This window comes from Taudactylus pleione, unplaced genomic scaffold, assembly GCF_031769625.1.
Source record: "Taudactylus pleione unplaced genomic scaffold, aTauple2 ptg000095l, whole genome shotgun sequence".
NCBI lineage: Eukaryota > Metazoa > Chordata > Amphibia > Anura > Myobatrachidae > Taudactylus > Taudactylus pleione.
The window spans coordinates 34,494,511-34,517,583 of NW_028284497.1; the positions used below are offsets into that span (position 1 = coordinate 34,494,511).

Here is a 23,073-nt window from a genome sequence, read left to right on the forward strand (position 1 = left end):
CAGAGACTGATATGAATGGACAAATAATCTCTGTAAAGCTTTGCAGAATGTGTGCGCTATATAAATAACTGATAATAAATAATAATAATAATAGTTATTCATTGCCATATATATATATTGTTTTTGTCCTGCTATGGTGTACCATGTTTGTATTGTACTTTGTTTTCACTTATGACCTGTTATATTTGTACTGTAGCTATGTATGCATTTTTTAAGGTGCTGCACACCCCTGGTGGATAAAAATAATGATGCCACATTTCCTAATATGCAAAATATCTATAAAAATATCTAGTGGGAAATAAGTGGTACTGGTAAATTTATTTTGGAAATTAACATTTCTCTTTTAATGCACTGGGCCTGATTCACAGTTGTACGTTATTGCAGAGCCGCAGGGAAGTGGCTGTACAATACCATACAACTCATATGCAAATACAGCAGGAGGAGCCTGAGAGAGTCAGAACCGAGTGCTGAGTCCTAAAATGCAGCATTGGATCTTCTTTGATATCATCAACAATCTGAGTAACCCTGAGGTTACTCAGATTGCCCCTCGCAGCTATGGTGATGAGACCAGGAAATCTGCGTAGGAAGACACATACCCTGGCCACGGCACTCTCAGAAAACGGGGATGACACGTCCTATAGGGCTGGTGCAAGTTTCGATGGTACATCGATGGTGCATGACAGGTTAGCGCTGCTGGAAGTGGGTGTCTCAGTATGCTCAGAAATGGCCACAGCACTAAGATGCGTCTGCGGTAAAAAAAAACAGTCACAACCACATCTGCATCCACCTCAGAATCAGACCCATAATGTGCACTAAGACAGTGAGCAATAAAATAAATAATATATATGCTTGCATAAACAGTATAAGGCTGACTACTGTTATTTTTATTTGTATTTAGGGAAGGTTATTAAGATAACAAACCGCCATTCACTCAGTGACACCTGCCTGGCCAATATAGGACTTCATCATCCTGAGTCATTATCGTTATATCGCTGTCATGATGATACTCAGAGCATTACAGATGAAGGTCTTGGAAATCTTTTTCAACATTGCAAGGATTCACTCATGGTAATAACTTTACAATTATTTCTAATTTATTTATTGATTTATTCAATTTTGAACTGTTATTATATTTGGTAAATGTATGTATTCTTGAAACAATAACTGTCATGGTGTACTTTGAATTAGCGAAACAGCGATCTCCAAACGAACATACTCGGACTTTTAAGAAAACACATAACAACAATCCTGCTTTCCAACGTTTCAGATTACGTTTAATCCGTCATCAGGGAATTCAACAAAAATTTTCATTATCTTACCTTACCTTATAGCACCGGAAGTGCGTCATGACGTCTCAAACGCATTGCCATGGCGATGACTGTGAAAACATAAACAACTATTTAAAGCACAAAGACATAAAATATGATACTGAAAAAGGTAGAGACGAGCTAGATTAGTACTAAAAGACATATATATATATATATATATATATATATATATATATATATAAAATTAGATGGCTGGTGTAAAATGGTTTATTTTATGAAAAAAAAATGCATATACAATATAATTGACAATATATGCCAAACAGCAATATATATTCAGAATATTAAAAATTCAGTGGAAAGTGTGCAGACCAGCCCCCATAATAAATTGTCAGTTCCTTTTGGAAATATATATGGAGCACCTATATATATATGGACCACCTATATAAGTCCAATAAGGACTTCACTAACTCAGCGAATTGTGCCAATCTTATGGTGTCTGCCTGAGTGTCTGACTGACGAAACTCCACATGCTTTTTTGCCTTGGACCAGAACAACAGTTACCAAGTTACCAAGTGTAATTTTCCATCAGCCTTGCATCTTCTATAAACACTCCTTGCTGAAGTACTGCACAGATTACATTTTTCATCATTCTGTTAACATCATTGTGCTAATCTGGATTTTTAATGTTTCATATATTGAACCCCTTATTGGACATACTGTATGTATGCTGTTCAAGTGTTTAATAAAACCCATCATTAAGGTATTACTGGAACAGGATCAAAGGATGTGTTTTTTTCTTAAACCCTCTGTATTTATTCTAAATAACACAGGATTTTGGGCCTGATTCAGAGCCACTCGTAAGCGGCAGCTCGTTCGCTCCGAGCGATGTTTGGCCAACTGCGCATGCATACGGATCATTATACGCATGCGCGAACCAGTCAGTGCGGTCGAAATTCATGTGCTCGCAAAATAGCGAATGCCTGATAATTGAGTGACAGAATGAGGCGTATGTGGGTGGTAACAGGGGAAGGTGCTTGAAAACGGGGAGTGGAGATCCGATCGCAGGCGTGCTTAAAGGTCAAAGCGGGCGTTTTATGGGTGTGCATAATTAAAACAGCAGCGTCATTGACCACGTCACTGGGTTTTTTTTAAGCCAGAACTGCTCGCAAAATTGTGGTAGCAAAAACCAACCACAAGAATAGCGAGCAGCTCATACCCTGTTCGATGTACTCGATTAATCTAATAAATAGCGGACATAATGTAGGATGTGAGCGGCCAGGGGGCGTAGTTTCCCAAAAAACGACCGCAAGTTTTGTTCGCTCGTTCAGACCTAGAGGCGTGAACAGACCGCAAACAGCGAACAGTTCATTTGAATAGCCACCCCTATTTTCAGGCCGAGCGAGCGCTATTTGCGTCCGGCTCTGAATCAGGCCCTTTGTTCATTAGAGTTGTAAAAATTGAAAAGACCAATCTGGGTGTCTCTTTCACATGATGGCTGCTATAAGGTAAGGTACTGTAAGATACATTGTTGACTTATGTTCTATGGGCCTAATTCAGACCCACTCGCGAGCGCTGAGCGCTCGCAAGTGGGTCGATGTTGGCCCAGTGCGCATGCGCACGAGGGAGCCGGCTCCGTCGTGTGCATGCACGAGACCCGGATAGCGACGGCCAAGCCGTCGCTCTGGGTCTCGCTACAAAGGGGGCGTGCTGTCAATGGTGAGTGACAGCACGCCCCCTTTGGTGGGCGTGCTGGGGGCGTGGCTGCCCAGAAGGAGGCGTTCCCATGGGAACGCCTACCGTCTGGGGCCGGTCCCACTGACATCACAAGTGATGTCAGTGGGAGTGCTCTCGGCTCTTATAGAGCCGAAAGCACTCCAGGGCTTGCAGCAACGAGACCCTATCACAAGGGTCACGTCGCAACCCGATGGTCGCGATGGTCTTGACCATCGCGACCATCTTTTTGGGTGCTCGCTATAGCTGTGGGTGGTCACCCACAGCTATGCGAGTGGCCAGGAGGCCGCTCTACAAAAAGAGAAGGACGGCCCTGATTCAGAGCGAGCGCTCTGTCATAGCGTCCGGCTCTGAATCAGGGCCTATATCCTGATGACAGATTAAACATAAGTACAGTTACTGTATGTGTTCCGACTAGTGCCTTTTTATGGAGATCGATAGATAGATATATTTATATTTAAAACTGAAAGTTTTAACATTCTTAACAAAGGTTAACATAAAACAAATGCATTATATGGGAAATAGCTGTTGAAGTCTATTTCTCTCCATGTAGATAAGGTTATTTTGTCATCATTCATAACTCTGAATACCCAATCTTTCTAACTGCCCCCGTAACATTTTTCAGGTAGTCCCCTGCTCCCATAAGTGTGGGTGGATCTTTCTAGTGAAGTAGGCAGGAAGGGGTTCGCGTATACGTATGGAAGGGGTGGGGCTGAAAGGACACACTTTTTAGCCCTGCCCCTTACCCACGGACTCGCAATTCACTGGATTTTGTTGTGATGGTGCGGGGCCTAATGACGCACAGAGCCCGGCGTCTTCCCCCAAATGGTCAGCTGCATTTCCTATCTGGGCTTCTCCCAGGGAGGAGCAACTAAAAGTCGACAAGTATGAGCTAGCTATGTATATTTCACAAATCAACCATGTAAATGTGCAAACATTGGATCTTTATTACATAATTTACTGTTATTGTACATTAATATGTGGAATGCAGTAAAACCGCATTTAAATCTAATTTTGTATCTCATCATTGTCTAAATTAATTATCACAGTGATGTATTACCATTGGGATGCAGTCAGGAAGCCGACGGTTGAAATGCCGACTGCCGGCTGCCCGATTGTCAAATCCCAGCAGGGTACTAATGACAGGTGTCGAAATCCCGACGCCTATCATTAGACCTACGCCGGGAGCCCGACGCCCGGCACACCGAACGAAGGTAAGCCGGGCGCCAAGCACGGACAGCCGCGTGGGGGGCGGGTTAGGTTAGGGGCTCCTGGGGGGACTTAGGGTTAGGCACCCCTGCGGGAGGGTTAGGGTTAGACTAGGGGAAGGGGGGGTTACTCTTAGGTACCCCCTCGGGGGGAGGTTTGGGTTAGGCACCCCCCCCGGGAGCTTTAGGTTTAGGCTGCGGGGACGAAAATATATATACACACACACCGCTGGTAGACCGATATAAAAAGATATTGGAATTTAATAATTTATCAAAAAATTATACAAATGAGATATTACATTTTAAAAAATCAATGAAACATGTATCAGAAATAAAACACATATTCAACAATAAAAATAAAAACCATATATATATATATAATATTAACTAGCTGGTGTGTAAATGATGATACTAGTTGTACTAGGTTGAAATCGAAAATAACAGTTCCTGCATGGAAAGGTTCCAAATAGATATATGAAAAGCGTTGTGACACACTTTGCTAGTAAATTACTTGATCTTGTAATAATGTAACCGCTAGCCTGCAAACAATGTATCCGTTAGAATATCCACAATGATAGATAATCTGGAGCTTGTATAGCACAGCAGTTAGTGGCTTTTGGGATACTTGAAGTGTTAACCCCGTGGGGCACACAATACTGAGAAGATGTAAATTACTGACCAGTCTCAAAGTCTTGAACAGCTAAACCGTAAAGGTGACTTGATTATCTCACCGGCTGTGCCGTAAGAAATACTGACCAGGTCAGAATACACTCAGAGACACGCAGCTTCAAGGATCTGGTGCAGTGGCTCTCTGTCTGGATACACAGTATGAGTACCTGCCGGATACCAGGGCCAAGCGAGAGCTGAGAGGAGTCCCGAATATGTAAATGAGCGCGGCCGCGACTTGTAAATTCTCCTCGCACCGGGATCAGAGACTGCGGACGCTGGTGGCACTTGCAGGAGCAGGTTACAGGACAAGACACTTGAGCAGGTATGGGCAGCAACGCGTTTCGTCCCGTTCCTGGGACTTTTTGCGGGGATGGGGGGTTAGGTTTAGGCACTTAGGGGGGGGGGTTAGGGTTAGGCACTAAGGGGGAGGTTAGGTTTAGGCACTCCTAAGGGAGGGTTAGAGTTAGGGTGGGGTAGGGTATTACTTACCTAAATTCGCTGTTGGAATCTTTACCCCTGCCGGGCTTCCAGCGTCGGAAATTGAACCGCCGGCCATACAGTGGTAATACATACTGATTCTGTTACTATAATCTGTGTTATGTTTAGAGGTTGTTACTGAGTAACATTAGTGATGACTTACTGTATGTTTTGCTTTTTAAAATGTAATATATGTGACATCATTAATGACATATATTTTTTAATTCTCTAGATAATTAAGGGTATACTATTAAACGTCGCTTTTGTTTCTATATCAAAACTGACTAAAATAGTCGGATATTGCCGTCGTTTTGGTGTATAAAAAAACAGAATTTACTATCCGTAGTTTTTTTTTTAATTTTGTAGAAATAGACAGCGATATTGGTCTTTTTTGCAATTCTTCATACTGTTGTCAGTTTTGAGCTTTCAGTTCAAAACCGGCGGCATATACAAGTTAAAACACGTCGGCAAACCCATCTAAACAGGAGCACTGTACAGATCACTATGAACTGTGCAGGCTTCTTAGGGTTACAAGCAATTACATAATGGTGATCCCCCCTAAATCCATAACCAGCCCTGTACCTGTTACCCTCTGGGGAAAATTGGGGGAAAAACCGGCATGGGGTTCCCTTTATTTTCCATTAACCAGCACCAGGCTGAATCAGCCAAAGGAATTATACTATAGCAGGGAGAAACACAGAGTGGGGTCCCCCTGCTATAATGTACATCCAGCCCCAAACTGGTCAGCCCAGGGCTAGCAATTCTCAGAAAATGGGGACCCCAAAAATAAATAGAAAGCCCAGGGCTATTCCCTGCACCCCTGGTAGTGGTGGAAGCAGGGTTAATGGGTAAAAATTAGAAATAATATTGTTCTTTACAGAGATACTGCCCCAGCATGCCAGCACTTGGAGAACCACAAGTGCCAGCAGGCCTAGACATTAACCAGCATACTCTGACAGCAATTGGCTGCTGGCACTTGTATCCCCATTGTGAAGAAAATGTTTAAAAAAAGTACACACACACACCGAATGATTTATCCCTTTATTACACACTCACTCACACTACTTCTTAAAATAAAAAAATTTAAAAACATGCTATTCCAAGATCCCCACGGACATGCTCTACTGTATGCAGTATAACGCACAGGTTGACAGGACCTACACTTAGGTTCCTGCGCTATAGCCATGATTGGCTAAGAGTGAGACCACTCTTAGCCAATCAGTGGGTGCTGTCATAAATACTGCCCGCTGATTGGCTAAGAGGCCATGCCCCCTCCAACCCCTATTGCAGTGGGTTGCAGCTTAAATAAAATTGGCAAGTCTGACTTAGCGCCTGCCTGTCCCCATTGTGCCTCTACATTTTAAAGTGTCTACAAATCGATTTACGCCCAACTCTAAATGAGGTCCATAATTACCTCTAAATAGTACAAACTCATAGTTTTTTTTATTTGTATAAATGAACTAATGAGGCAGGTAGCATTGTGATTCGGTCTTTATTCAGTTTGTACGGGATGTACTACACATTGCATTTAATGCGACATATCTGCCACTTATGGGGTGCATACCGGCATTACCAACACCGATTGGATCCCTCCCAGGGCACAATGTTAAAAGAAGCCAATAGCCTTATGTTGGGAACCGCCATCTTTAGATGGCATTGCCCACTGGTCCAAGCTCCTGGACCAACAACAACAGACACTGCACAGTGTGTACCCTGGACTTGTATAGATGCACAATGCTTATTTGTTGCTCACAAGTGTGCCCACATAGACTAGTCAGTATGGCAGGCTGTATTGCTGGCAATCATTTGCGGATACATAACAGAGCTCTGCAAGTAATCGACTGAGTACCTGAGTGACTTTGTTACAGCAAAGTCAATTTAGATAATTTTTTGAGAGCACTGTTAGAATCTGCAGTGATCTAACCTTGATCCTTTCTAATACTTTACTGGAAAATGATCAATGTACAGAAGAACACCTTAATGCCATTGCAAGGAAATGCAGGGCCTACAACAATGCATACGTCTGGGGCAGGAAATAATTTTCATTGAATTGATATTAGCCATCGGGAAATGCCATAGAAAGAACATCAGATCAAAGGGCAGATTTACTATGACTTCTAAAAACAAAAAGTGGAGGTGTTGCCCATAGCAACTAATCAGATCCTAGCAATAATTAATCTAATACATTCTAGAAAATTATAATATGATTGAGTGCTATAGGTAACACCTCTATTGTTATTATTTGAGGTTAAGGGGTATATTTACTAAAGGTCGATTTTAATTGATTTTGAACTATTTAAAATATATGAAAATCAATGAAAATTGATCAACGTTGATGTTGTGTTTCTGAGGCTAAATCACACATTTACTAATACTTTTAAAACAAATAAAAAAATTGTTTGTTAGTAATTGTGTGATTTAGCCCCAGGAACACAACATCAATGTTCATCGATTTTCAGCGATTTTTAATTGATCAAAATCAATTAAAATTGACCCTTAGTAAATTTACCCCTTAATAACTACCCCATATTGACAGCATAAAGAGCAGGATATGTGTGTACTATTCCGTTAATAAAAAGTATTTGATTTGAAGGCCAAATCGATGGTTACAATTTTTAGTTGTATTGTTTTCCTTTTAAGATGTATATGAAACCTGTCTTTTTGTCTCTGCTTCCTTAACTGGGCAATTGGTAGACTATAAATCACAAGCAAACTAAACAGCAGAGAAAGCCAATTGGTTGTTACAAATTACATCCTCTGCTCTCCTTTGCATGGCACACTGGGAATGTTCTGGATGGATCATCTAAAATTTTACCACCTGGCAATCACTAGAGATTGAGCCAAAGAGCCATTTACGTTGACTGCAGTCCTGTGAATTGCTGGATGAGATGCAATGAGTTCAGATGGCCACGTATTATCTGGACCATAGATGGGCATCTTACCATCTTTATATGTACAGCTGAGCATATTCCTGGCCACATCCCTCATATCTCTACTGTTCATTAAATAACAGGAATCATTCCTGCCCACAGTACTAGCCACACATCTACTGCAGTGCATAGCATACATTGCTGAGAATGTTGCTTGCCTGATTTGTTGTTCATTTCAATTTTATTACTGCTTGGCAGATTCCTAGGGCCACTACATTCCACTTTGCAACCTGTGCCATACTTGCCAACTCTCCCTGATTATCAGGGAGACTCCCTGAAATAACAGCAATCTCCCTGAATCCCTGAAGAGTCTAGCAATCTCCCTGATTGCACCTTACCCCCAGTATGTAGCTGTTATATACTTGGAAAAATAAGAAATCAGAGATATATACATTCAAATGGGATCATCAGTGCCATTCCCTGCATTGGTTATAAAGCACAATGATCCCTATGGCTACATGCATTTTCATATAAGGTTTCTCATAGCCACTTACATGGAACCACTTGTAAAATTCAACACATAAGCAAGCCCTGAAAGTATCAGTGTGTTTTCATCAACAAGTAAATCTTACTAACTGCTTTGTGGCTCATTTATATTTGGATGTAAGTTAATTTTATTACACGCTTCTAAGATGTAGCAATACACGTCCTCTTTACCACCACACTTATAGGTGCTGCTTTCACAATCTCCCTGAAATGCTTTTTCAAAAGTAGGCAAGTATGACCTGTGCACTGGTTTTATTTGCCAGAGCAGCCATCCATTGTCATGACCTGTAAAATGAGCAGACTGTGGGGCCTATTCATCATCGAAGTCCGCATGGCCTCCAATGATTTAGTATTGATCTTGCTGTAAGGGATACTTAAGTAGGGGATAGATGACACCGGAGCAATTCATCATTGCTCCGGTGTGGGGACAGTTGCTCCGAAAAGCAGCTATCCCCTCGGTTAGTAGCGCAGCTACAGAAGTAGCTGTGTTACTTACCTCCTCCCCGTCGGCCTGGCTATGCATGCGTGACCCAAGGTCATGCATGCGCACAGCCACCGGGGAGTCCGTGAGATGATGGTGGATGGATCCGCTCAGATCCCTCTTCGCATCCCGGAACGCCTTCCCATAGGAAGGAGCGGGGCTACGAGAGCAATGGCCGTCTGAAGATGTCACTTGTTCTCGGCAGCAAACACGGAAAACTTTCCATTTTCAGAGTTTGCTGAATATCAGGGGGTCCTATCGGACCCCTGATGATGAATGGCCCAGTATGCAAAATATGCAGATACTGGTGTTTCCGCATGCTTACCGGGCCATTAATCGATGATGAATAGGCCCCTGTATATCACTTACAGTTAATCTAATCACTCATACATATTTTATTTGGAGCTGGTAAATAATAAAATAGCTCCCTCTCTGCAGTGATCTGATACAGTGTGAGCCAGCCTGACAGCCTGGATGACTACTTCCAATCACTCCTGTAGCTATCAATTTATTCACCATGGTTACACTCAGTGGTGGCTCCAGATGGGGGCTGCAGCACAGTCCAAAACTCAAATAGGGGAGCCACACCAACTGCCAGTGAGTCCTGGCTGGTGATGTTTGGCAGTGTTTGGAAGGGCAGTTGGTGTGGCTCCTCTATTTGAATTCTGGACTGCGCTGAAGCCCCACCTCTAAAGCCGCCACTGGTTACACTGCATTATAGGTTGTCTGTCTACCTTAAATATTGCAACACTTTAAAAACTGACCCAAAATACATAATGTGCAGTATGCTTTGTTTTTAAAATTTGTCAAAGTGGGGAAATGAATGGGCACATGCTACTACTTTGAGCCCTAGGGGGCTTTGGCACACTACTTATTTACATTTCCTGTATTCACTCTGCAGTGAGTAGGTTAAGTGCAGAACATACGTCACCACTATGCAAAACTAGAATTTAGGTAATGCTTCAGGCGTAGCACAATAATTGTGGCCTCACCCATAACATACTCAGTGAAGTTTGGAGAGCTGTCACGTGTTTGTTTACAAAAGAAAACCACATCCTGGAACCATAGCTGGCAGCCCAGAGTGTGAGATTATGTAGCTAGTGTTGGGAAACAGAGGACATTACTTGTTCACTCAGTTAAAATGTAAAAGTATTTTCAGACTGTTATACATCTTTATACCGTGATAGCTTAGAAAATGGAAAGGCTGTTGACAGCTCATCAATAACAAGTGGACATTGGTATGGAATGCTTCCAGAATATGCATGCTATTTTATATCACAGATCACAGAAATGCTGTTAAGCAGTCAGTGTTCACTGAAATTATTTTATTAGCAAAGAGACATTATAGGCGACATTTCTGAAAAAACGTGTGAATGAGAAAATGTGTGAACAATGATTTACAAAATTAGAAAAGCAAATAGAGAATCAGATGTAAACGAAAGTAGGACATTTACAATTATATATTATATATAATGTAAGACTTTACTGTTAGAAGGTTTTAAAGTAAATAGAGAATTTTAGACATAGGGTGTAGGTAATTTACATTGCACATCCAAAGTGCACAGCAGGTGCCTTGTTGGTACTTCCAGCAGGTGTACACCTCCATGTAGTGTTGCTGTAAGATTTTGGGGCACCCTTGGCATATTTTCAGCTTACCATTCCCCCACACCCTCTTCCTAGCCCCTCACAAATGCACAATTGACTCTTGTAAAAAAATAAAACACCTAAAAAGTTACCTATTCTTGGCTTGCAAGGCTTCAGTCCATATGCACTGATGTCCAACACAGAACGCTGTATAAGCTCAACTACTGCTCGATTAAAGGTTACTGTAGTAACAACAATAAATTATTATTAATGTATTTAATGTGAAAAGAATAGATATTCTAAATAATGGTATTTAATTTGGCAACAGCTGCTGGCTGAGTGTTACTTTGCAAACTATACTGGAAGGGATGGTTAGTGCTGCAGTATCTCACTGTGTATTCTCTATGTTTGTTGTGCTTTCTTGTACCTCCTTCCTGTTAATCCTCCAAGTTATGTCATGTTATAAGTTACATGTAATGGTTAGTAAAGTTTATCACACAATTACCCTGCATGTTAATGCTTGAACAGAAAAGCATATTCTGCAACAGATTATTTGACCCAGATATAACATGCAAAAAGAATTCAAGCAATCTGAACACTGTAAAATGAAAGAAAAAAAATATCCAACAGCTCAGAGTGTATACTGAATATAGACAGCTACCAGCTGTGGAAATATATGACACTGCTAACCAGAACTGACTTATTGGTGGTTATTATTACAGACAGACCAGAGGTGTGTAGCAACAGCAACATATATAGTTTGATGGTGCACTAGGTCACAACAAATTAATATATAACTTTTATCTTGTTTAAAAATTAATGTCATTTATACAATCATAACACCAAAATAACCGTACATATATTGTATAATGTTCAAGCAAGTAGGGTGAGAAAATATTCTTAAAATGTGTGACAGGATTATTACAACAATACTCTGATAATGAATTATATTCACTGGGATAAATAGTCCTATTACAAATAAATTGGTCTCAAAAACACTCTATATCCTGTCACCAGTGACTTGCTATTATCGCAACAAATGTTGCAACTAGCCTCAAGAATGAATAATATGTGTATGTTGTTTAATAACCTGGGATTGTAGCACTTTATTTCCTGAGCCGTATTCCTATATCTCAAACAATTAATAAATCAGATATAGTGAACTGTGATCAAGATCTGTCCTTTATATCAATACATGTCTAATTTTATTGACCCATTCAGAACAGACAGATAGAAAAACATTTACTGATAATTGCGATTGCTAATAACTTTTCCTCTTTTATCCTCCTTTTTGAAAAAGACCAGAGGTGTGCTAAAGACAGTGGGGCAGATGTACTAAGCTCTGGAAAATTGGATAGTGATAAAGTACCGAGCAATCAGCTCCTAACTATAATTTTTCGAACACAGCCTATAATAGGTAGGAGCTGAGTGGCTGGTAGTTTATCACTTTCCAGAGCTTAGTGCATTTCCCCCAGTAATTCAGGTTGGTTGGCGAGTATATAAAATGCAATCATGTGGTAGCCGTACTTCTATGGATTAATTGACCCATACAGTGCACCATACTTGCCTATTCTCTTGGCTGGGAGGCTGCTGACTCTTAGATGCTGCTCCCAGCTGCCCGGTAGAGCATTCAAGTGTCCTGGTCCTGCACTGTGTCCCACCCACTTCCTGAGTAAAGCACACAGTCTGGACAGCCTATGACACAATTCACTCTGAGACGCATCATCATAGGCACGTTTTACAATGCCGGTAATCTCTGCATTATATAGCGGTGGCATTTCCACAATGACGCAATTGCACAGTCACACTCCTCACATTACCCACCTATGCCAAGCCACGCCTCCCGCTGTGCTGACCTGGCTGCCCCCCACCAGAATGGTCCTTAAAAGCCATAAATCTGAAGTCACACAATGAGAAAATGACAGCATGTTTTAGAAACAAGAAAGAGAGACACCTGAAGAAAGATTTCTCCATATTGACAGCAAAGCAACTGAGAATATGTCAGAGGTGGCTGCAAATAATCCAGTGTAGCATAAAGAGACCAGCAACAGGTTTCAGCCACTCCTGTGGCCTTTTTCGTCTTTGAAATGGCTACAGGAGTGGCTGAAACATGTAACTGCTCTCCTTACTGGATTATTTGCAGGTACCTCTGACATATACTCAGTTGCGGTGGATTCCTTCAGAGAAGCTCCCATCAGCCCTGTACATGCCGCAGTCGGTTGAGCTTGTGCCGACGTACATATATGATGCTGGCTATGTAACTACACTTCTGTCACTACAGATAAAGCCGCGGGATAAAAAGTTCTAGGGGTTGATCAGGTGACGGGACCTGTGGAGAATCCTGACTGCGGCTGTGCGTGCATACAAGCTCTGCACTCACTGACACCCTAAAGCCATCCCTCACTCCCTAGAGATCCCCCAGACAGAGGAACCAAAATGGCTTGCTTCCTATTAACCATCGGCAATCTGCAATTTATGGATTGGGACACACTACGGTACCATATGTTTGGTGAAAGCAGCTTTTTTAACAAGTTATAACACACTATCTTATGGCTGCTAATATTAACCTGTGCAAAAATGTGCTTGGTTATTGTGGATGGTCTATATAAGTAAACACACATTAGAAATGTTACAAGTTGTACCAAATAATGAATATCAGCTGTAATATAGTTACAATTAGATGAATGGCAAATAAGCCATTATTATAGTGTACATATAATAGTAGTGGATATCTTATGCGGAAGCTCTATTGTAGGTTCATGTTCATTCTTTAATGTGTGCTTTTATGAGTGACATATCTCTATGATGCCGTTGTCTGGCACATCACATACCAAAATTAAAGGTCTGTAGATTTGCAGAAAAATATTGATATTGTAATTGGTTGCTTCATTTCGAGTTACGTGGCAAAACGTCCGCCCGCCATTTACAATGCATCACCATTGTGCTCTGGAAAAGTGTCAGTTGGTGAATTCTCCCTGTGCACCTGCTGGGTGACTTATAACATGTGACCTGCTGGGAAGTCTGGAAACTGTGTCAATTACTGAAATCTCCCTGAGCACCTGCTGGGTGACCTGGAACTGTGACAGTTATTTGCAGCCACATATATCAGCATGTCTTGCAGGGACCTCAATCACCGACTGCTGTGCTATTTCATTAATCACTTCATCTCGCATTGTTTAAACGAAACATGCCTAGAGGCCAGCGTCGAGGACGTTGACATGGCGGAACCCTTACAGAGCGTGCAGTTCAAAGATCTTAAACAACGTATAACAAGATCAACTGAAATGCCACTCGCATTGGACCATATTCACCACAATACTACAATTCACCACAATTCACCACAATACTACTCTGGGTCCTATGGACATGCAATGTGTGAACTGTGGTGCCCTACACTTCTTGGTAGAGGAGATTAACAGCCACTTTTCCGACTGCTGTCACAATGGAAATGGTTTGTCAGGGCCGCAACTAGGGGCGGGCTGGAGGTGCACATGCACCAGGTGAGCCACTGCACCCGCCGCCAGTGTCCTCCAGCCCGGCACCACAGGGAGGCTAGAAGCCAGATGCCCGCTGAGATTTTATTACCAGCAGACGCCCAGCTACTTCCCTGCAGCGCCGCAGTAGCCGGAGGCTGGAGTTCTCTCCTGACTATGGGAGAGACGTCATGGCGTCTCTCCCATAGTTCCGAGGAGTAGCCGGGTGGACTGGATGGCAGCGGACGCAGGAGCGGGGTTTAAGGTAAGTAATGTTTTTTTTGTTGTGTAAGCGGCACTACAGGGGCATTACTATGGGGGCACTACTACAGGGGCATTACTATGGGGGCATTACCATATGGGCACTACTACAGGGGCACTACTACAGGGACATTACCATATGGGCACTACTACAGGAGCATTACTATGGGGCATTACCATATGGACACTACTACAGGGGCATTACTTTATGGGCACTACAGGGGCATTACTATGGGGCCATTACCATATGGGCACTACTACAGGGGCATTACTATATGGGCACTACTACAGGGGCATTACTATGGGGGCATTACTATATGGGCACTACTACAGGGGCATTTCTATGAGGGCATTACCATATGGGCACTAAGGGGCATTACTATTGGGGCATTACTATATGGGCACTACTACAGGGGTATTACCTCAGGGGGCATTTCTGTAGGTGCACTGCTGCAGGTGGCATTACTATGGGGAAATTATCAGGGGGGGTGCCAAGTTACTGTCTTGCCCTGGGTGACAACAAAAATCCTAGTTTCGGCACTGGTATTTTGTTGACCAATGTGGTCGTTCCACCATATTTAGCAAAATTCTTTATAGCAACTACCCTCAAATTATGGACTCAGTATCTCCATAATATCCTCAGTAACTAATACCCATAATATCCTCCATAACTAAGGCGGTTACCACTGGGATTCCATAGTTTGCATAATCTGTGTAATGTAATAAATGTTATATGCTTACTGGCTTATCAAGAAATTATTTGTTTTGGTTGCACCAGTGCAGTAATTTAATTTTTTGAACGTTTATACATGAGGTTGGCAAAACCTCTTTTTGTACTGCTGCAGGTATGCACCTGTATCCTTTGTGCTCAGTAGGCGCTATTGAATATTTGATTATGGGATTTGTTGTTTGCCTAGCTTCCTAAATTCAAGTCCGTAACTGCCATGTGTGCAGGGGGTGAGGTTGTTATTGGTCTTGGACCGCCTCCAGGACCCAGCCCCTTGCAACCAGTTCACCTCACTCAGTGGTTGCACCATTGCAGAGCCCACTGGATGCAGCCCAATATCAATAAGGAAGCGGCTGCAGTGCTGGCAATACAATTAGAAAGTGAAGCTGGCGATCAAAATCTTCCCAGCCCTCCCATTCCTGGTGACTCCACTATTTCACTCCACTATGTTACCATGGGTCCTATAGATGCATCATGTGAGCTGAGTGTATGTGATCATGGACCGGCGATGATTATCCCTACTTATCCTAATCACAGACAGACGTCTGCCTGTGGCTAAGGAGTTTGCATCAGCACTGCGGCAGTCGGGACACAGTGTTCAGTGACAGCTGCTTTTATCAATAGTCAAACTCCATAAACTAAAATCTAGTTTCTGCATAACTGAGGTGGCCATTTTGCTCTTTTTAAATGTCCTTAAATATCCGGAAATATCACTGTTTTAATTACTGTAGCAAACAAAACATATATTGTTTTCCAATAATTAACGTTTTACCCACTGCTATACCACTGACCAGGGGGTATATTTACTAAAGATCGATTTTGGATTCTGTTCGATTTGCCATTTGATTTTGATTCAATTTCCATTTGATTTTGATATTGGAGATTTACTAAAGCCAAAATCGCATGTCAAATCGAACAGAAGACGTAATTTCACTAAAAATCGAATATACTGTAGGCAAAACATCAATATTTTCCCATAGTCGAATATAGGATCCCTTCATTTACTAACATTCGATTTGCAAATCGAACGTAAATCGAACTCAAAATCGAACTTCAAATCCCCAATTAAATAGAATAATGAGAGATAGTCGATTTGAACTTCTAAACACCATTCTTTTGGTTGGAAATTGATTGTGATGCCTTTAAAAGTTCCCAAAAGCATGTGGGGCCGTCTGGCTGTAGGAATAATGGCTGCTCACGGCTATGCTATGCTGTGCACCAACCTGCGGTATCGGGCATAACTAGCTCTTTGGGGGCCCCTTAGCAAAGGTGCACAGAGAACCCCCCATGATGGGGTTCAGCCGACACAGTCAGGCAAAAATAAAATGTGTTTTAAAAAATTATATGTATATACACATGTATACTGTATATATATCCATATAAATGTATATATACAGTACTTGTCAAAGTCTGAGCACACCCCTTGAAATCGAAAAGAAGCTTGTTTATCATACAATCTGCTACTTGTGTATGAATGGAGTATGATAAAAATTACAAAATATATTATTTCCGTTCCGATGCAACCCGGAAAATCGATAGAAATGTGTAAAAAAATTAGTATACTATAATAATGGCCACAGTAGCCGTGCCGCTTATACTCATAATAATGCCCACGGTAGCGTTGCCACTTAGACAGTATACATAATAAATGCCCACTTTGGCAGTGCCACTTATACACATAATAATGCTACACACATGCAGTACACACACGCACCAGCACATATACACATACACACACAGTACACACTACACACACAGAACATATACAGTACACACACCATTCATTCAGTACAGTATACACACATTAATCAATGCTACTTATCAAGTAGCCATTATAGAACACTTTACACAGTACCCGGCTTTATGAGGCAGCAAAAATGATTATTATTACAATTAATTTATAGGGCGCCACAAGTGGTCCGCAACGCGTACATACAGTAAAGGGTACACAGAACATTACATTTACAATACAGTAACCAAAATATAAACAGAACACAAGTAAGAGTTAGCAACACAATTCTCCATACACAGTACAGCTCTGAAGGTGAAGGCTGTCATAGAAGTGCTAGAGAAGAAGGCTGTGAGACAGTGGGGAGGAGAACCCTGCTCCTAGGAGCTTACAATCTAGGGGAGAGGGGAGACAGACAAATGACATGAGGCATGAGTGTGTAGAGGGGGACCTGAGTGCAGGAAGTAAGCAAGGTAGAGATGGCTGAGGCAGGAGGGACAGAGACTTGGTAACATGGTTATGCGGTGGAAGGGTATGCTTTGGTGAACAGGTGGGTTTTCAGTGCACGTTTGAAGCTCTGCAGGGTCGGGGAGAGTCTGATTGAGTGAGGAAGCTCATTCCAGTGGAGGGGGGCTGCACGGGCAAAATCTTGGACACGAGCATGAGATGAAGTAATCATCGTGGAGGAGAGGTAACAGTTATTGGCAAAAATGGGCAAAAAGAACTGTGAGTTAAGTGTGGAAATACGTGCTCAAATCATTGTTTTGAGGGAGCATGGTTATTCTTTGCGGCAAATCCACAAACGGTTGAAGATATCCGTTGGGGACGTGCGTTGGGTTATTGAACAAAACTCAAAAACCGGTCAAAATGTTACAAGAAAACGAACTGGTAGTCCAAAAACAACAACTGTTCGTTAGAACAACTTCATTGTGACTACTAGAAAGCATAACAGAAGTTTGACAGCTCCGGAAGGGAGTTGCGGAAAAGTAATTCCCAGCCTGTGTCCGATAGGATGGTGGCCAGGCGCTTGCAGGAATATGGCCTTAGTGGTAGGGTTGCGGTAAGAAAAACACTTCTACGTGCTACAGGAAAAAGGTACGTATGGGCTAAAAGCTGTTTAGCAGTAAAGAACTGCAAAAATCCCGGCGCTAATTACAAAATGGATATAACAATCAGTGCCAGCTGCAAGTATTAAGGTTATGGTCAGTAACCCAGAGACAGTAGTCTCTATAGCAATATGCAGAAGAAAAACAAAACAATACTGCGCTATGCACTGATAAATTGAATAATATAAATTATATGTCTATAATAGGTTTGCTGTTAATAAACAGGAGGCCTTGTGAATAAAATAAATGTTTTTAATCAACACAATATGATTCACATATATACCATAATTACAGTCATGTGCACATGAAAAAATGGATCCTAAAAATACATAAAAACAAATAAATAAATCAATATATAACTTTTGGGCTGTAATAAATTGCTAGATGCAAAAAAGTATCATTAGACTGAGGTATCACAGCATACCACTCTGGAAGAAGCCACTATCGTAACAATGTGGCTAGAAAGTAACAAGTGTATCTTGGTAAAAAATAGTCAGAACGGCTGAGTTCCGCCACTGTGTAACAATCACTACTGGCGTCCCAGAGTGAAGTGCAGTGGAATGGGAGAATATACAGTGGAAAGGTGAAGAAGGTGTTACCTCTACCTCTGGATGGCCGTGTCCGCACTAGTAGCCGTCCCGGCTTATCTATTTGTTGTGTGGCCGCGGGTAGGTATTGTCAGCTGCCGTACAATAGGAGACCAAATGTCTGTAAGGCGGTGAGCGTGATCCGGTAAGCAGTGACCAGGAGCAGGTAATGTACCGTAGGTGGCTGGATCCACACTGCCCTCTGCCCTGACTTGTTCGCTCACTATAGAGTCGCGGCTGAGTGAGACCGACTTGCCATGTAGCGGGAGATCAGATGGATCTGTATGATGAATGCCGTGTGCGGCTAGCAGCGCTCCCGGAACAGATGGATGGCTCCGTGTATATCATCCAGAGTAACACACGGTATGTGGTAATAATGCTGTGAGCAAACCTCAGATGCCTGGGTGATGACGTCAACGCGTTTCGTCCCGCAAAAGTTTTTCAAGACTTTCCACTGTATATTCTCCCATTCCACTGCACTTCACTTGTTACTTTCTAGCCACATTGTTACGATAGTGGCTTCTTCCAGAGTGGTATGCTGGGACACCTCAGTCTAATTATACTTTTTTGCATCTAGCAATTTATTACAGCCCAAAAGTTATATATTGATTTATTTATTTGTTTTTATGTAGTTATAGGATCCATTTTTTCATGTGCACATGATTGTAATTATGGTATATATGTGAATCATATTGTGTTGATTAAAAACATTTATTTTATTCACAAGGCCTCCTGTTTATTAACAGACAGCAAACCTATTATAGACATATAATTTATATTATTCAATTTATCAGTGCATAGCACAGTATTGTTTTGTTTTTCTTCTACGTATGGGCTAAGAAGCATAAGTATTGGACTGAAGAACAGTGGAAAAGGCTGCTTTGTACCGACAAATCGAATTTGTACTTTTTGGCTCGCATCACCAGGTTTTTGTGCGTCGTCATCCAGGTGAGCGCTTTCTGCCAGACTGTGCAGCGCCAACAGTTAAGCATGGAGGAGGCAATGTGATGGTTTCGGGATGTTTCATGGGCAACCAAGTTGGTGACTTAGTCAGAATCGACGGAATAATGGATCAAAAGGTGTACCACAACATATTAGTGCGTCATGCGATTCCCTCCGGAAGGCGACTTGTGGGTCAAAACTTCGTTTGCCAACAAAATAACGATCCAAAACATACATCGAAGTTGTGTACTAATTATTTGCAAAAGAATCAAGACGCTCAAGTCATAACAAAAATGGAATGGCCACCTCAATCACCAGATGTTTCACCGATCAAGCTTTTGTGGGAAGAACTAGACAGGGAAGTCCGAAAACAGATGCCTACCAACACTGAAGGCCTCTGGGAGGCTCTTCAAAGCTGCTGGAGTCGAATAGATCACCAAAAGCTGAAAAAATTAGTAAATAGGATGCCAAGGATATGCAAAGCGCTTATCAAAGCTAAGGGTCGTCACTTACTTCAATGAAAGCAGACTACCTAAAACTACCTAAATAAACTTCAAAACAAGTATTTTTTTTGTTTCCTTACTGTTCAAACAGTTGTTTATGTTGTAAACTAAGCCAATAAAACAGGTTTTATTTAGTTACTGTGCAGTTCAATTGAAAATTCCTTAAAATATACTGGTGTGCTAGACTTTTGACAAGTACTGTACATATATATATACTGTATATGTATATACATATAAATATATATATATAAATATAAATATATATATATATTTTTTTTTTTTATTTTAAGATGAGCATATTATATTTATGAAGAAATTATAAATCACTTTCACTTTTCTAGTAGATTTACTCCCAGATCATCTCTTCACTTGTATTCTGAATAAATCCATAATTATCAGACAAAATACAAAACAACAAAGAAATACGGTCTTCTAATTCATTGCATTTTTAATAGCTTTCTACTGATGTGATTTTCTTACCATTGTGTCCTCAATGGTATCATTAGATTGGTCTTTTGTTTTTCAGCAGAGGTGGAATTGATCAAAGAGAACATAATGTTCCAGTTTCAATTAAATTCATCAAAATATCTGCAAATTTGCATAGTTCGGCGTCCATTGTTGTCTACAATGAATATCACACGTTCCACCTTACTGTAGGTTATGTTTATTATGGTACTGAGTTAAGAGACAGCTGTTTATCAAGGTGAACCTCAGTCTGATCTGCCAAATCTTTATCCTGAAGACAAACGCATTTAATAGAAAGCATTTTTTTATGTTTTGCAACAGTAAATGAATCCAATTCTTCTTACTTATCCTTTTTCTTAATTAAATAAGTGTATAATTTACTGTATAAACAACAATTAGAAAAACAACATATATGTTGTTTTGTGATATTACACACTTACAGTTCAGCAACTGTGCCTAGTTTCATGAGGATACATAATGGGAAAGGTTCCAAGTCACATGCAACTTTGCACGTGGCTGTATTTAGCGATCTTTCATGTATTGTACATGTGTTGCAGGCTGCATAGGCATGTTTGCGAATGTCAGAGTCATATGCATTTCAGCCATTTCTCTGTGGCCACTAAATGATTTCCTCTGAGGAACAAGTGGGTGACAACCATGCAAATGCACAAAAGAGAGTCATTTTGTGGGTGTGCTGAGGTGTGCCGTGTGCATGTAGCTGGGGTTTCTTACCATTCTGAATTCATAGTGGATTTCAAATTCAGTGTCATCGCCTGCACCAGGCATGGGGTAGTTGTAAATGCAGATAATAATGATGGCTGCTCCTGCATATGGGTCAATGCGATTGCATAGATTTGTACGTTTTAGAATGTACATATAGTCACGTTAGTATGCCATATGCATTTCATTTGCCTTCTGTTTACAGCAGGTGCTCCAATGTTGAACAACGAAATTGCAAGTAAAATGGGGATGTGAGCAAGCAAAATCCTGTAAGATTGTTCGCACCTAAATCTAAAAATCTTGGAGCAGCTCATTCATACACTAGACTGGTGGTAAAATTTACTAAAAATAATTTTTAGTCGATTTGGGCTTTTCTGCGATATCCCGCTGATTTGGCAAATCAGAGATTTACTGACGGCAAAATTACATTGAAATCATAAGTCACTCATGACTGTAGACGGCAATAGACAGTATTAGACCATCGGTCAAAACACCTTTGCTTTACATAGGCCACAATAGAAATCACAGATTTGCTAAGAATTGTGTTGTTTAAAACTATCAAAATCACAACGAAATTGCATCTGAATAGAACAAGTATTAAACAGACCTGTCTGTGAACGAAGGGTTTGTCTGAAGCACTGCACATATCAGTATGATCTGTGCAGGCTTTTGTGTTTTAAAGTGTAAAAACAATTTTAAAACAAATGAAAAGGAAAGCCAGTGTGGGGATCCCTCATTTTTACAGTAACCAACACTGGGCTGAACCAGCCGGGGGACTTACATTATGACGGAGACACATAGCGTGGGGTTACCATGCCATAATGTTAAAACCAGCACCAAACTGGTCAGCCCAGGGCTATGGAGCCAAATAACAGCATAGAGTAAGAGAAAGAATGACACCAGCAAACAAGGAAGAAGACCAGGGGAAGCTGGTGTGTGGCACCCCATTTGCCGTGGAACTACATGTCTCAGTATGCCTTTCACAGCAACATGTACCATAGCGTGGCAGGGCATGCTGGCATGTGCAGGTCTACGGCAGGTGAAGTGCAGCATGTGTTCAAACCCAGATTTAGCCTTTGCGGGTGGCAGGAGATACCCAGGGCCGGATTATAGGGAGGGAGATAGGGGTGGTCGCACACATAGGGGCCCCCCCACTCTGTCCCCGGCACCAAGCACAAGATGAACATGTTATTTTTTTGTTATGCTGTTATAACATTGCGGCCCGTGATTAAGCCCCGCCCCCTGAATTTGGCTCCGCCCCTTAGTCTGCTGCTGGCCTGCTGCCACTGAAGTAAGCAGCGGTAATGTATATACAGTATGTGTATCTGTGTCTATGTCTGTGTGTGTATGTATGTATTGTATATAGAGTGTATTTATATATATATATATATGTGTGTGTATATATATATATATATATATATATGTGTGTGTGTATATATATATATATATATATTTACACTTATATGTGTTAAAAATATATACATACATATATATACAGTATATACACATATATGTGTGCATATATATGCATGTGTGTATATATGTAAAAGTTATGTATACTGTATATATATATATATATATATATATATATAGCAATATACTTGGGCACAGGTATCTACAGGGCCGGATTAAGGACTGTGGGGGGTCCCTGGGCAACAAATGCATGGGGCCCCTATTAATAAAAGTTTATATATATATATATATATATAAACTTCTATTAATAGGG

At 41.3% G+C, this 23,073-nt stretch overlaps 1 protein-coding gene across 1 annotated transcript in view; it reads left to right on the forward strand.

Annotated features, from left to right (window-relative positions):
* The window catches only part of LOC148526729 (uncharacterized), a 156,311-nt gene that overhangs the window by 83,291 nt on the left and 49,947 nt on the right, over positions 1-23,073 (forward strand). Inside the window, exon 8 of the mRNA XM_088470291.1 lies at positions 899-1,068. Within this exon, the coding sequence (XP_088326417.1) occupies positions 899-1,068 (170 nt within the window). The remainder of the gene's footprint in view (positions 1-898; positions 1,069-23,073) is intronic.